We start from the raw sequence: 15911 nt of genomic DNA on the forward strand, positions 1-15911 counted from the left end.
CATAACTCCAACAAAACATATCGACCAATGCTGATTTTCGAACTTGACCAAGGTAATAGTGGTATAAACATTTGGTATAAATTTAATGAAAATCCGTCAAAATTTGTAGGCATGAGAGCGCTTACAAGGTCAATTTTTGGATAAAACAGAGTCATTATTGTGGTCAAAGTCTCATAACTCCAACAAAAAGTATCGACCAATGCTGATTTTCGAACTTGACCAAGGTAATAGTGGTATATACATTTGGTATAAATTTAATGAAAATCCGTCAAAATTTGTAGGCATGAGAGCGCTTACAAAAAAGTGTGACGGACGGACACAGGGACGCACGGACACACGGACGCACAGACGGACGCCCGGCATTTCTATGTCCCCGCACTGCGTTGCGGCGGGGGACAAAAACTGTAGGAGTTATCCTAACAAAGAGATACCCTTTTGGCAGCCCCTACCCACCCTCCTGACCACCATTTTCATCATTTCAATAACTTTGATTTTCCGACATAGAACCCGGTTAAAATTATTACACACTTTGTGAACCTCAATGGTTGGTGCAATAAATAGTGTAGTACAACTGTGTTACTGCATGATATAATTATCATAGAATTTGCATGATTATAGGCAAGATGAGCTACTTTGAGACAGTGATAACTACTATGGTAAGTTGGAACAATATCCCAGATTGATTTTAGGATACTTTCAATCATTGGATTCAGGATATATTGGACAACCACTATAATAAACCCTAGATGAGGTAGTTCCCTTACTCGATGAAAGGTTTTAACATATTAAAGAGTAACACCATGCCCCTTAATTGATTATACAAGCAGGAGAATATAAAATGGCTGGCATAAATCACAGGGCGAAAAACCATCTTTAAGCAAGTCCTTAAAGGTGGCTTAAAGGTGACTTAAAGGAGCTTAAAGGCTATACAACCTTTAAGCCGCCTTTAAGTCACCTTTAAGCAAGTGCTTATAGGTCCTTAATGTCCAAACTTCTTTAAGCTACCTTTAAGCCACCTTTAAGCATCTTTAAGTGGCATTTACGCTCTCTTTACACTGTCTTTAAGTAGCCTTTAAGTCAATACTGATCAAGCTGAACAATAAAAACATATATTAAATGCAAAAGCTCTTTTATAGAGATGGGAGGGGGTCATCCGAGTGATAATATAATTTCCAAGGAAGGGGGGGGGGGGTTCCAGGCGGTTTTAATCGTCGCTCCATTAAACACAGATCGCTATCATCAGCACCGTTCCGATGGACACAGATTGCCATTATAAAATTCTTTATAATTTTTTGGGGGTTTCAAAATTATTGTAGGGATGAGCGCAGTCTCTGTATCTTAATATGTGCATAAAACTAATTAAAGTATGTTTGTTTCCTATTATAAATTAATCGGTGAAAAAATCTCTCTCTCTCTCTTTCTCTCTCTCTCTCTCTCTCTCTCTCTCTCTCTCTCTCTCTCTCTCTCTCTCTCAGTTCATCTGGTTATTAAACAAAATAAAGATAATGAACCAAAAATGCATGATTTAATTTGTTAATCGGTTTAAGGTTTGTATTTTTTTTTCAATTTTCATTATTTCTAACTCTAGATCTGCTAGATACATGTTAAAGATGAAAAGAATCTCAACTGCCTTTGTTATATCGGGCAGGATATTACTGCTTTGTTTGTCTAGACATAGTTTTGTTCGTTTGTGTATATCTAATTAGAGTCTATTGTTTGTCCAACTTAAGAAAACCCCTGGAACTAACACAGAATATACAAGATATACACAACAGTTGTGTCGTGTGCCCAGGTGCATGTTTGTGTATATCTAATTAAAGTCTATTGTTTGTCCAACTTAAGAAAACCCCTGGAACTAACACAGAATATACAAGATATACACAACAGGTGTGTCGTGTGCCCAGGTGCACGTCAGGGTTTCTAAAGGCGTTGAATCTTAGTGTGTACGAGTATACGATAAGTCTAGTGAATAAAAGTTAATTTACATTTGTAATTCATTTTCAAAGTATTATTTCCTAACTCTGGGTTTCAAATATGTTACGTCTACAAATTAACGATACATGTATGTAAGAGTAAAATCTTGAGGCTAATTAATTAATGTACCGGTGATCATAAATAGGGGTTGATTATTTAAATATATGTATAAGGGTAAATATGTCAAATATACCCGGCCTGGCACATCATACAATTGTATGTACAAGTCATTTGCAATTGCCACATGCAGTAAATACGTCACCGGTAATTGGTAATTTTGTTTGTTATAGAATTGATAGTTTATAAATCATGTACATACAATTACATGTAAATATTTAAACATATTGGAACGGCGCCGCGATCATGAAAACCGGGAAATTGCGGGAAATTGAACAAATACTCTAATAGTATCAATGCATTTAATAAAAGAAATGATTTCATTTTCTTTCTTACATTTTTATAGCTATAAATTAGATGAATTACGTATATCTACTCGGTTTAGATTTATTAACTAAGAAAGCCTACTATAGTGAACCTAACGGTTTCCATTTAGGTATTATATATTTTTGTTCACTGAAGACCAAGTTCCGTATTTCATTCTAAATACATGCATGCATGTTATTTATAAATTAGATATAATTGATTGTTACAAACTGAATGGTTTGTCAAAATCTTTTCAAGTAAACACATTCAATACAGTGATTCAATATCCACTGATATATAGGATATAAAAACGCTTATAAATATGTAAGTTGCCGTGGCGCAGAGGATGTGTGGTGATGCTAGTAAACTAAGGGTCCCGGGTTCGATTCTCACCGCGGCCGTTTTTTTTTGGTGTTTTTTTTTTTCATTTTTCTTTCTAGAACAAAAACCGTTTTAATACCTTTTCTTTCATAAAGTTAATATATTTTGTTGGAAATTAAGCACAATATTGAATTAAATTTTTTTTAATGGCTTAAAGGTGGCTTAAAGGTAGCTTAAAGGTGGCTTAAAGGTGGCTTAAAGAAGTTTGGACATTAAGGACCTATAAGTTGTCCTTAAAGGTGGCCTAAAGATAGTCTTTAAGCTGCCTTTAAGCCATCTTTACGCTTTCTTTAAGCCACCTTTAAGCAATACATTTAGCTTAAAGGTAGCTTAAAGGTGGCTTAAAGATCGTCTTTAAGCTACCTTTAAACACCTTTAAGCTATCTTTAAGGAGGACTTAAAGATGGTCATTCATCCTGTGAATTGTTGTCATTGACAAAATTAAGTTAGCTGTAGAGTACTATTGTTTTAAGAATTTTACCTTGGCAATAAGATCAGTTCTTTCCATTCCTAGTCTGTCAATTTCGGCAACTAGTAAATGTTGTCTGGATTCCATTTCTGTTAATCTCTGCTCTCTACAATGAATGTTGTAACTAGAGTGTTGTTACTAAATCAAAGTGGTTTTGATTTTATATTACAGATAACCGGTAAATATGTATGTTTTTTTAAATTAATCTTTTATTAATTGAAACGGTTCTTTTGAACTGCCTGTCAATAGACTGTTATCTATTGGACTGCTGGTCAATAGACAGAGATCTATTAAACAGGCCACGTTATTTGGAAAAACCAATCTGAGTTTCGAATGTAAACCTGTTTGTTTGGTTCTCCTTTTATTTTGAGCAGAGGATTTTTAAAAATCTGTCTCTATATTGTGTAGGTTCCTTATTAAACACAAGGAATACATATCGATGTATATTTGCGAGAAGCACATCTTGTGATTTTAAGAATTTCCCTTTTATTTTTCAGACATATGTAAATTAAATGAAACTATGATAAAAATTCGGCATTTGCAATTTTATCTTCTCACGATTTGATGGAAAAACGTATGAATCACGGAAATAAATACCTACTCGCTTAAGGTGCCCCACTATACCTTGAAATAGTTTCTCAAATCAGCAGAAAATTACTTGATTATGATAGATAGCATGATGGATAAGAAATATATGTGTCAAATAGGCGAAAAAATGTGCAATTTTAGATAAAGTCATTACGTGGTAAAACCTTGTCGCTGACATTTTCACAATTATAACACTAACTATTTTCATGAGTACCGTATATATAGAAAACAAACACTTTTAATACAAATCAACAATTTTCAAGTTTTTAACCCTCCGTATCTGAACTCATATTATTAAATCAAGCAATTTTCTCTTGCCTCGCCGCAGACATTTTTGACACCTATTTCATTCATGTTTATAAAACAAACATTGTTAATACATGTTTAAACAATTCACTTGATTCCCATTCGTATCTGATCTGCCAATTATGTTTTATAAATACATTGATTAATTTTGTTTCTCTCGCCTCGAGCATATAATTATTGTTTACATTTACTACCCAACATTCGGAAGCCATGTTTAAAATCCCCGGGTGTAAATCATGTGACCGGCCAAAATGGCCGCCTAATGCATGTCGACTGTACAGTTTCGGATCAAAGTACGATGACCGCTGACAGCGTTAGACAGGTGACCGCTCTTTAGAGGGCAATTATATAGGATTTTTCATCGGGAGGAAATAAAATGAACGCATACAACAGGTGACTGCTTAATAGGGGTGGCCACTTCGGCAGTTTTGACTGTATATAAAGAGTAGTGGAATATGCTAAATCAAATCCAGGCCAACTTGTTCACAAACTAATTATTTCTGCCAAATATCATACATGCCAAATATAATATGTTTACAGTAGTCTAGATGACATATTAAACATCTTAACATTTAACATAAGACATATTTAACATAAGACATATTTAACATTTAACATATTTAACATTTAACATACTTAACAGAAGCTCTTCTTGCTTCTTCTTCTAGTAGCTGGATTTTCTCTCGAAGATTTGTCTTTAATTCATCGGAGGTTGTACACTGTATGTCATGGAAAGATAGGATATGATTTATAATTTATTCACAACTTCTCATATTTTATAATATTTGTATCAACAATTTTGGGTGAGAAAATAACATTATACCTGTTTTTAAGATAATATCAGAGTATACTTTGGAATCATTTTTATTCATGGGGGTCAATGTTCTTGGGCCGCCAAAATTTTCCTGGTTTGTGGGGACATAACTTCGTAGGTAGAAGTTTGGGATTATTCAAATAAGTATTAAACAAATGCTTGTATATACAGCTTGTATATACATTCGTTGGTATGTAAATTTGTGGGCAAGGGTTATCCACAAAAGCAACGAACATTGGTTCCCCACGAACAATGATGATTGCACAGTAGTTTTAAATGGGAAGAGCTACCACCTTGTGAATCAAATATCTCAAGAAAGTAACACAGTAATCATTAATAGTTTAAATTATTCACGGAATTTGCGTGAAAATAAAGTTAATCAGTCAAAAACTAGCAAACGTTTTTGTGTGCAATAAATATACAATTTTTTCAATGGGTGGCACTGTAGCTTCTAGGTCATCCATTCAAACTTTTTCAGAACTGGAGCCACACACCTGCAGCTAGCAGATGCCCTCACAGCTCCTCCAAAAGGAAGCTTTTCTGCACATTTCTCTCATGTAGAAGAATGTAAACATGTTCTCTGATTTCCAAGATGCAGCTTCCATAATGTCTTGGATGGATGCCTCTTGAAACAGTACCCAAGATGATGAGAAACTTTCTACACCATGTGCTTTAACTTCCTCAAAACTTTTTTCTTTATATACCATCTTAATAGTTTTGACATTCTATTTGCATATAGAATCCTTAGAAGCTGGATTATGCTGGTTTTTCATATAACATATAAATCTATTTGACCCAGCTTGTCAGTTCTTTGATGCCTAATATACATTTTCAAAGCACGAACTGGAGAAAGTCAGTTATCTTGTTTGTCATGTATATACAGAGGGTTTTTTTTCGCATTTGTTACAAAATTTGCGAAAATGGGTAAAATGTGCATCTTTTTGGATTTGCATCAGTCATATTTGTGATTCAAAAAGTTTCTGATAGCAAACGATACCGGATAAAATTTTGGCGCATTAAAATTTTGCAATGAAAAGTGATTATTAAAAAAATTACAGGATATACAGTAATTTAAGGAACCATTCTTAGCTAATAATTCAGGAGAATAAATACAGTCAGACACTATCTTTGTCACATTATTTTCCATGCCTCGACGCATTATAAACACAAAAAGGTAATCGGCTAGGTGAGACAGGTATACTGCCTTCCAATCACAGTAAACTCGTCATGTACGTGTCCCCACCACTGTAAAAGCATCATATACAAGTGGGAGTTATCTCCCCAATTGACAATTTAAATGAATTGTATGTTTATAACAATATTAAACCAGACTTGGACAGAGGTCATAATCGAAATATTCGAAACCTTTTTTAAATATTTTGTTTGATTTCAAAGCTATTAATTATTAAAGTATTTAATTTACTAGTAATAGTTGTGTAGCAATTGCAAATAAAATATATGCAAATCATTATCTAATAATGATTCATAAATTTAAATGGTCATTAATAATAAATTATCACCTATTGGTTTTAATTGTCTGTAAAATTATTTATTAGCAGGTTACTTGTGTTTTCTTAGCATACTTGATATGCCTATATACATTTGCTATTAATGATGTGGAAGTTCATGTGTATCAACTATGATGATCAAGAATTTGTGACATATCAAAGTGATTAAACATTAGGGCTTCCCATAATTAGCACCCCTTACTTTTTGCACGTTTGGTTTATTTCCTAAAAGGCCTCTACGTGTAAAGACTTTTTCAAGTGAATTAACGTTATAGTGATTTTGTGTTGCGTTCATTTCAATATGGCTCATCCTCATACTTTACTGATCATGTCTGATATATTTTTATAATTTCACATAAAATGATTAAGTATTTTAAGCATGTTTTCAAAACTCTTTATCAATTATTTTACATTAGTTTTGATTAAAGAACATTTGCACCCATAACTGAGCTCAGGTGAGCTAGCAAAAAGTCTTTTCCACAGGAGTATTAATATGATTAAAGCAATAGGCAATTGCATATTATCTAACCTTATGAAGGATAAAAACCTTAAAACCGTTTCTGAAAAATATGCAGAATATCTGAATTTCTAAAAAATTAAAGGAAAATACACAATAGCTTAATCAACACTATGCAACAACAGGAAGAAAATGAAAGGAAACTACAAACAAGAGCCCCTTGGGCCACATTGCTCACCTGAGGAACAATAGGCATGATAAAATCAACTTAAAGGGTACCTGCAGTGCCGGTCAATTTTTGATATAATGGAGATCTATGTGTAAAAACATCATCCTGAAAATTTTACAGCGATCGCATAAGTAGTTTTCGAGATATTTGGGGAAAACCCGATTTCACACCTGAACGAGTTTTGAATCAAGCCGATTTGGCGCGAGATGAACTGTGACGTCACGGGGTCAATGCCGCTGTATGAGAAACAGGAATATCGTATGAAAACTGTTCGTTTTCTTGCATTGTTTTATCGATATATGAACATTTTTTTCTGTTGTTTAATTTCCTTATCAACCCTGGATGACTAATTATACTGTTGTTTGAGTTTAACCCGTATTTTATCGAACAAAAATGCCGAATTCGGACAATTGTTTACTTCATGAATTTCGTCAAATGTGTAACACATTTTACATATAAATGCACACCATATGTAGCAAAATGACAATTAATCAAAGCATTATTGTTATAAGAAACATATGTTGTTAATATTGTCATTTTTTCGAATGATTTCTCAGTGACATAATTAACTGATTAATAATATTGATAATACATAATGATATTTCGTAAAAGGTAACTCGGGGTCTATTCCTCGTATAAGGCATAAAATTACAAATGATGTTGCCCGACTATTCAATAATATTGATATCGGACCAATAACAATCAAAATAGTATGCATTCTTTAACAAACAAACACGGGATTATAAACGGATCAAGGCGAAAGTCCAAGACGGCTGCATGATTAAGTCTGTCTCGTATTCTTTTAAAAATACGATAATGGAATTTAATTTTACATTTATTTACATCCTTTGTCAAAATGTTCCAGTTTATTTAGATTTCATAATGATTCGCTGTCAGTATAACAATTTTTAAAAGCTATACAGAGTTATAAAGCGTTTAATTTCTCACCATTGCGCTCGAAAGAAAGTTGCACTTTATTAAATAAGAAATTATAAAGACCAACGTAATTACTTCCGAAATAATTACTTGATCACATAAAAAAGGTTTCAATTGCTGAATTGTAAATTTGGTCATTATTTAAGTGATTAGATAAGTAACAATAAAGGCATTTACTTCGAACATTAGTTTTACTATTTAATAGTATCATGCATGATTCTTTAATCACTGATTGACGGACTATACACATGTTTTAGCTGACGAATGCTTGATTTTACACAGTTTAATTTATTTTTCTGTTTTATCTTTTAACAATTGAGTAGCTAATTATACACAAATCAATTTACCAATCCAGAGGTGTGAAACCCCCTCTTTGTTCACCAGACTCGTGTACCTTGTGTATACATACCCCAGATACACGTGTGTCTGGAGCAGTGGCTTCGTTAGTTTACCTGTTTACCTGTGTCATTATCTCGGATCACTCGTGTGTGAAAGGATATTATGTAATCAAAAAATGAATAATGAACATAAATTTGCCCATGTAAGCGTTTTAAGACATCGTATTCATCGGTAAAAAGGCGACGAGAATAACAAATTTTAAAATCCTTTAAAAAGAAATCTGATTGTAATAAAATAATAACGGATACAAATTTCTAGATCTACAATACTTAAAATAACAAGATACATCAAAACATCAGACCTATATCAATCATTTTGGCTGAAAAATCGAATTTAATTTGTATAGCTTTGTAAGGAAATTTCCCTCATGTTGACCTCGTGACGTCACTTCCGCTGAAGCCTCGTTATCGCCTAATTCTGTTTTCTCCTGATTAGATTTCCCAAAGCAGGTAAAAATAGCCACTTTGAAGAGGCATAACTCCGTTATTTTTGCCCCGATTTCGATGCGGTTTTTTGCATTAAATTTTGGTAAATAAACTCTTTAACATATGTTTCACATCGGCTGGGCTGCAGGTACCCTTTAATGGAGTCATAATACAAAATATCTGGACAATGTAGTAAAATATATGTAGAGCCTGTAAAAATGAAAATCCTTTTCCCCTTGGATGTTCTTATGTTTGTAATAAAGTCTTTTTTCTATTAACAGAAAATCACATGTTGAGCATAGTAGTTCTCAACAAGATCCTAAACAATTGTTTATATATGGGATATAATCCTACATCAAATGCTGAACCCCTTGTGAGACCCAAGAATCATCCAGGTGTGAGAGTCTAAACAATTTTAAAGAATCGGCAATATGTCAAAATGCTTGCATATAAGTTCAACCATATGTGATAACATTTCAGTTTTTGTGAATAATTAAAATGTGTTCCTTTGAACAATTGGATTCCCAATATGGTCAACCCGACTCCCCAAGATTTTGATTTTAACAACCTGAGGATGCTTCAACATAAGTTTAAGCTTTCCTGGCTGATTGCTTTCTGAGAAGAAGATTTTTAAAGATCGACTCTATATATTCTTTTGTAAGAATCCAACCCCTAGATGTGGCCCCATCCAAACCCCAGGGGTCATAATTTTCACAACTTTGATTCTATACTACCTGAGGATGCTTCCAAATAAGTTTAACTTTCCTTGGCTGATTGGTTTCTGAGGTGAAAATTTTTATCTACCCCCCCCCCCCCCAAGATTTACTCTATATATTCCTATGTAAAAATTCAACCCCCAGTTGTGGCCCCACCTTACCCTCAGGGGTCATGATTTTCACAACTTGATTGTACATTACCTGAAGATACTTCCACATAAGTTTTATCTTTCTTGGCTGATTGGTGATTGGTTTCTGAGGGAAAGATTTTTACCTACCCCCCCACCCCCCCCCCCCCCCCCCGTCACTACTTGAGGATGCTTCCTGGCTGATTGGTTTCTGAGAAGAAGGTTTTTGAAGATTTGTTCTATATATTCCTATGTAAAAATTCATCAACCCCCAGTTGTGGCCCATCCCCACGGTCACTACCTGAGGATGCTTCCACATAAGTTTCAGCTTTCCTGACTGATTGGTTTCTGAGAGGAAGGTTTTTGATGATTTGTTCATATATTCCTATGTAAAAATTCCATGCCCAGTTGTGCCCCCCTCCCCCCTCCGGGTCACTACCTGAGGATGCTACCACATATGTTTCAGCTTTCCTGGCTGATTGGTTTCCGAGAGCAAGGTTTTTGATGATTTGTTCATATATTCCTATGTAAAAATGTAACCCCCCCCCCCCCCCAGTTGCGCCAATATCAAAAGTTTACTGACAGACAAAATGTGATCAGAAAAGCTCATTTCAGCTTTTAGCTCAGGTGAGCTAAAATTGGAATTTTTGTATGCCCAAGGGGCATAACTCTGTCAGAAATTGCTTGATTACATTCAAAATTTCACTTGACCTAGATATCCTCATAATAAATCTGTACACCAAATTTCATTTCAGTTTGTGCAACCTCTGCACAGAAAATGAACAGAAACTGCCAAATTGGAATTTTTCTAAGTCCAAGGGGCATAACTCTGTCAGAAATTGCTTGATCACACTCAAAATCACAATTGACCTAGAAATTCCTATGAATAATCTATACACCAAATATCCTTTTAGTTTCTTTAATCTCCTTGAAGAAAATGAACAGATACTGCCAAATATTGGAACTTTTCAAAAGGGACATAACTCTGTCAGAAATTGCTCAATCACACCCAAATCGAGTTTCACATAACATGCATACCTCAGTTTGGTAGTGATTTGTCACTGTACTCAGTTGCAGTTCAAGATCTGCTATCTGTGAGTTTTTGGTTTCCATGGCAGACTGCATCTACAAAATATGTAACTTCACAGAGACAGTCTTAACACTCCAAGTTGTTGTAAAGATTTGAGCCATAGTATAATTGATACCTTTATGTTTTCTTGTACCATGCAACTTATTTTTGTGTCTTTTTCTTTGATTTCAGCAAGAAGTTTTTCTATGTGTTTTGATTTCTCAGAAACTGTAGTCTTTAATCTGAAAATAAGAAATTATTTATTGTTAGGAATACCTTATTGATAATTAAAATGAATTTTGAGTTAACCAATGATGCTTCCATTGCCCCTTATGTTAATTAAGGTGTAATATCCCTCTGCTATTAATTTTACCATATATTTTTTGTTTTAATTTCATATTGATTTTTATCAAGGACAATATCAATAGATTCAAATGAAACAAAGTTGAAGTGATGAAGCGCTGTTTGAATTTTCAAAAATTGATATGTATCTAATCATGTTAAGAATAAAACTAGACATAGTGATGAGAAAAAGCAAAATTTTACCACCGCAGCATAAAATCAAAAATATTAACTGTGTATGACAATAATTTAAAGTAACATACAATAATTTAAAGTAACATACATTGTCAATAAAACATAATAAAGTGCTGCTTTTTAGTTCATAATAGCACTATGTTGTATAGGTTTATAACAAAAATTGCTTCAATCGGCAAAAGTTATCTTTCTTTATCATAGACTATTGAAGGTTTTGCACTTACAACCCAGTGAGCCAAAGATTAGTTTGTTTCATCTGCTTGGAATTGACCACATTTCAATGTACATGTAATTTGAATTTTATTAATTTCATTTTTTATTTCATATAAGAATTTGTAAATTGTTCTCTAGTTTTTCAAACATAAAAAGTAGAGTGGGGGGCAAAATTACTTTCAGACTGATTTTTCATCAGGTGTGGTGAGCTAAAAATGTTGAATAATAGAGCCTCTACTTACGATAGAATTTCCTCCAAATTGGGTGCTCCTTCAAGCTGATATTCTAACTCTCTGATTTTTTTTAGTTCTCTGTCAACAAAAAATTTTTAATGATCAGTAGTTACAAATTGTTTTTTGTTAAAATCAAATTGCTTCAATGTAATAATAGGATTATAATACAAACTTAATTAAGCACCCTGCTTGTAGCTGGATCTATTCTGTAAAAAGCTATCAGTGTTAAATTTGTAAGGGATAACCCAAAGTATTATACAATGATGTCAACTTCTGTCCTCCCTTTAGCCCTTCATCGCATATCTCTGGGGCAGTAAATACCAATTGAGGGTTGATTTTTATTAATGACAGGCATTATGCTTTGTTTTATTTGAATCGTCTGTAAGCTTAGGTTTTGAAGGACCAATCAGAAGACGGAGAATTTAATTGATGAATTTCAAGCAAGAATTCCAGCTGATGTGAAAGTCTTAAATAAATTCAAGATGGGAGCAATGTGTACCTTGTGTATTAATAGGTTGAAGCTATACATTTTATTTTGAGAAAAATATGTAACGTCAGATGCCTATGCTTCGTTCAAATAATTGTGAATCCCCTCTGCATAAGTATGCTTTGTACCAAGTTTAGTTAAATGTGGCTCAGTGGTTCTAGAGGAGAAGTCAAAAATGTAAAAAGTTTACAGATAGACAGACCGATAGATGGATGGATAGATGGACAATAGGTGATCAGAAAAGCTCACTTGAACCTTCGAGGTAACGAACATTTTATTAATGGACGGCCAGACTTACAGGCAGATGACCGACAGGTAACAGGTGATCAGAAAGGCTCCTTTGGTTCAGGTGAGCTTAAACTGACTTATGAAAAAAAATAGAAGGTATTTGGGATTTGTATGTGTATAATTTAAAAACCATTATAAAATTAATTATAATGCAAATATTCTTAATAATGCAAAACTCATTTAAATTTGTAAAGGCTCAATTATTGAATAATTCTTTTCAAACAATCCCTACCTGAATATTGTTCATTCAGACATATGGACACAGAAGAAGTTACCAACACCCACATCAGTATAACATAGCATTTCCTGGCCTGTTTGTCCATTTTATAATCAATAATTATAACCTCATTTATGATCTTACTTTTTGTGTTTATCTTCTAAGTCAGTCATTTTTCTTTCCAATTCTCTCATTTCATTTTCTTTTTCTAGGGTCATGTTGTCCATCAGCTTTTGCACAGAAATCAGCTCCTGCTTCAAAACAAGAACATCCTCAGTTCCGGGTCTAAAAAAAACAACCAAATATTGTTTATTTGTTCAACTACAACAATACAGTACAAATTATTTAAAAAACCTTCTAACACTGACAAGAACACAATTCAATTTGTGGTCACTGGTCAATGTGGTCTTTGGACTGAAAATTAGACAAATATTTCAATTAGTGATTTTTCTTATTCATTTATGTATATTGCCACATATATTGAAAAGACATTTCTATAAATGTGCCGTATGTATAGCCTAGAGATAATGCAGAGATTTTTTTGATTTTTTGATCTCTTGATCACTTCCACCAAGTATTAAATATTTATATTTTATTTTCACTTAAAGCATAATACCATAAGAACAGAAAGTTTAAATTACATGCATATATTCTTTGGATTTTATTTTCAAATTCTCCGGTAAAATTCTGAGATGAGCACCTCTAATATACCAGGGTTATTCATTAAACAGTGACACTACATGTACTCCATTAAAATTGTACACCTGATTGAACTGACTATTTGTTGAAATGTTTAATGTCATTCATACTACAGTCCCTGAAACACTCTACATTTACTTTCCCAATTGAATGGTGAGTGAATTGTGAATGCATGCTGTGCTTACATTGTATGTATGGTGAATAATGAGCGAACATGGAGTGCAAATGTTAGTGCAAATTGCACGGTGAACGCTATGTGAACGCAAGATCAGCGATTCATTTCAAGAACCTCAAGGTAATTCTTACAATGGGTTCCAGTGGTAATCAGAAAAAAATTACAATAAACTACAAGTACAGTCTCATGTCAAAAGTATTCGTAAAACATGGTGTTACTCAGGTTGAAATCGGTGACAAGTTTGTTCAGACATCATTTTCAGAAAAGAAAGTAGAGTTATCTCTGTTACTCTATATCTAACTGCACTAGGACAAACATGTATCAGGTCATTGTTTGATGACATATTTTGTCGTCTGCATTAGTTACTTTTGGACTGTAAACAACAATTGGTAGAAAGGGGAAGGAATTATGTTTATAGGAGAAACATTCCATTTTATCTCACAGTAAAGCAAGTTTGACACTACAATTAAGAAACATCGGATACTATCAGAAGGCCATTATCAACAGTGTACATGTTTTTGAAGCATCGTGGAACAACTGAAGATGCTGAAAACAAACCAAGAAGTGGGTGACCCAAAAAGAGCAGTGCACACAAATTTTTCAGATGGTTAAAATAAATTGCAGACAAATTTAATGGCATTAACAAATGTAACAAATGAAATTGGTCCTGGAACTGTCACAGAAAGCACCATGACGAGAATTTTAAATTGAGATGGAGACAGAAGGAGACATGAAAAGAAGAAAATGCATGTGCACGAAGTGAAAGAAGCAAAGAAGAGAACTGTGGATAACTACTGGAAAAAAGTAATTTTTACAGATGAATGTAAGGTTATCATTGATGGTGTATGTATTTTTTCCCCCTTTAAGAACTTCTTAATGAGAGTATAAAATTTTTAACTGCTCGTGGACACAAACACTGAATTAGCTTAGTGAGCTTAAAAAATGTTGATCCTTTCAAACTAAATTTGAAACAAATTTTTGTTCATAAATGAACTTACAAAAAATACCTTTGATTTAACTGGATTTCCAAACTCTTTATCTTATCATCCTTCTGTTCTACTTGTTGCTGAAAATTAAATTAATCAATAATTTATAGGAGATGTTTTATTTCTTCTTCATTATAAATTTACAAGTATGACATTTGCTAACCTTCAAGGTCAAAATGTGATCTTCATGTGCTCCTCTCTGTCCCTCTAATTCATTGGACCTGGCTTTTATTGCAATCCACTCAGAATTCTAATAGATATGATAATTATTAACTTTTACAATCACAGAGAATATAAATCAATACATGTATTAAAGGGGCATGGTCACGATTTTGGTCAAATTCAATTTTTATGTTTTGGTTATTCAAAATGCTTTAGAAATGCATTTGTAATGATCAAATAAAATTTGAGAGTCATTTGTAGAGTTATAAGCAAGATACAGGGCTCACAATTCTTTGTCATGTAAACAAGGCTTGTGCCCTGTTTTTGTTTACATAGGTTCAATATACCAGTAAAAAATCTTTTTCCAGCTTATTTGTGTATCTTTTTTATTTATTTTAAGCATAGATATATTATTCCTAACGTTTAAAACATTTGTTTTAGGTTTAAAACTGAAATTTTTACTTCAACGTTCAAAATGTAAACAAACGCTTTGTTTACATAGCAAAGAATTTCAAGCTCTGTAACTTGCTTTTAACTCGATCAACAAATGATAATCAAATTTTGGTTGCCTATTAAAAATGCCTTTCTAAAGCATCGTAAATATTAAGATCAGAAAAGTAATTTTTGACCAAAATTGTGACCATGCCCCTGTAAATGAGAAATGCTTTGCTTAAAAAAATTGCAGATGTACAAAATAATAACACTCAGTAAACTTAAAATTGTCCTAATCTTGGAATGTCAACATTAAAAAAGATGCAGTAATAAGCAACTTACTAATTGCATAATTTGAATGCCAATATTTTTTGCATTGGTAAAAACAGTCATTTATGCAGACTGGACAAATTTCTATTATTAATTTCACTTCAGATTTATTCCTCAACAAAAATCAATAATCCATTTGTCAATGCCCAAAGGAAATCTGGGGGTGGGGTGGGGTGGGGTGGGGTGGGGGGGGGGGGTTCTTGGGGGAATAAACCTTCATATCTCTATCACCATAGTGCAATAAATGTATAGAATAGATAACACTTGGTCTATAAACAGTCAAAATAATAAACATTGGAGACATGATAATTAAATCTTGGTTTCAATGAT

At 33.3% G+C, this 15911-nt stretch overlaps 1 protein-coding gene across 4 annotated transcripts in view; it reads right to left on the bottom strand.

Annotated features, from left to right (window-relative positions):
* Window positions 1-15911, bottom strand: part of LOC105317406 (early endosome antigen 1) — a 108875-nt gene that overhangs the window by 74639 nt on the left and 18325 nt on the right. For all 4 annotated transcript variants that reach the window (XM_034451183.2, XM_034451182.2, XM_034451184.2 and 1 more), the window contains exons 8-15: window positions 14821-14907; window positions 14679-14737; window positions 12942-13082; window positions 11815-11883; window positions 10959-11064; window positions 10792-10878; window positions 4778-4860; window positions 3260-3353 (exon numbers count right to left, since the gene is read on the bottom strand). In XM_034451183.2, coding sequence (XP_034307074.2) covers window positions 3260-3353; window positions 4778-4860; window positions 10792-10878; window positions 10959-11064; window positions 11815-11883; window positions 12942-13082; window positions 14679-14737; window positions 14821-14907 — 726 coding nt within the window. The remainder of the gene's footprint in view (window positions 1-3259; window positions 3354-4777; window positions 4861-10791; window positions 10879-10958; window positions 11065-11814; window positions 11884-12941; window positions 13083-14678; window positions 14738-14820; window positions 14908-15911) is intronic.

Source organism: Magallana gigas, chromosome 4 (assembly GCF_963853765.1).
Source record: "Magallana gigas chromosome 4, xbMagGiga1.1, whole genome shotgun sequence".
NCBI classification, from domain to species: Eukaryota; Metazoa; Mollusca; class Bivalvia; order Ostreida; family Ostreidae; genus Magallana; species Magallana gigas.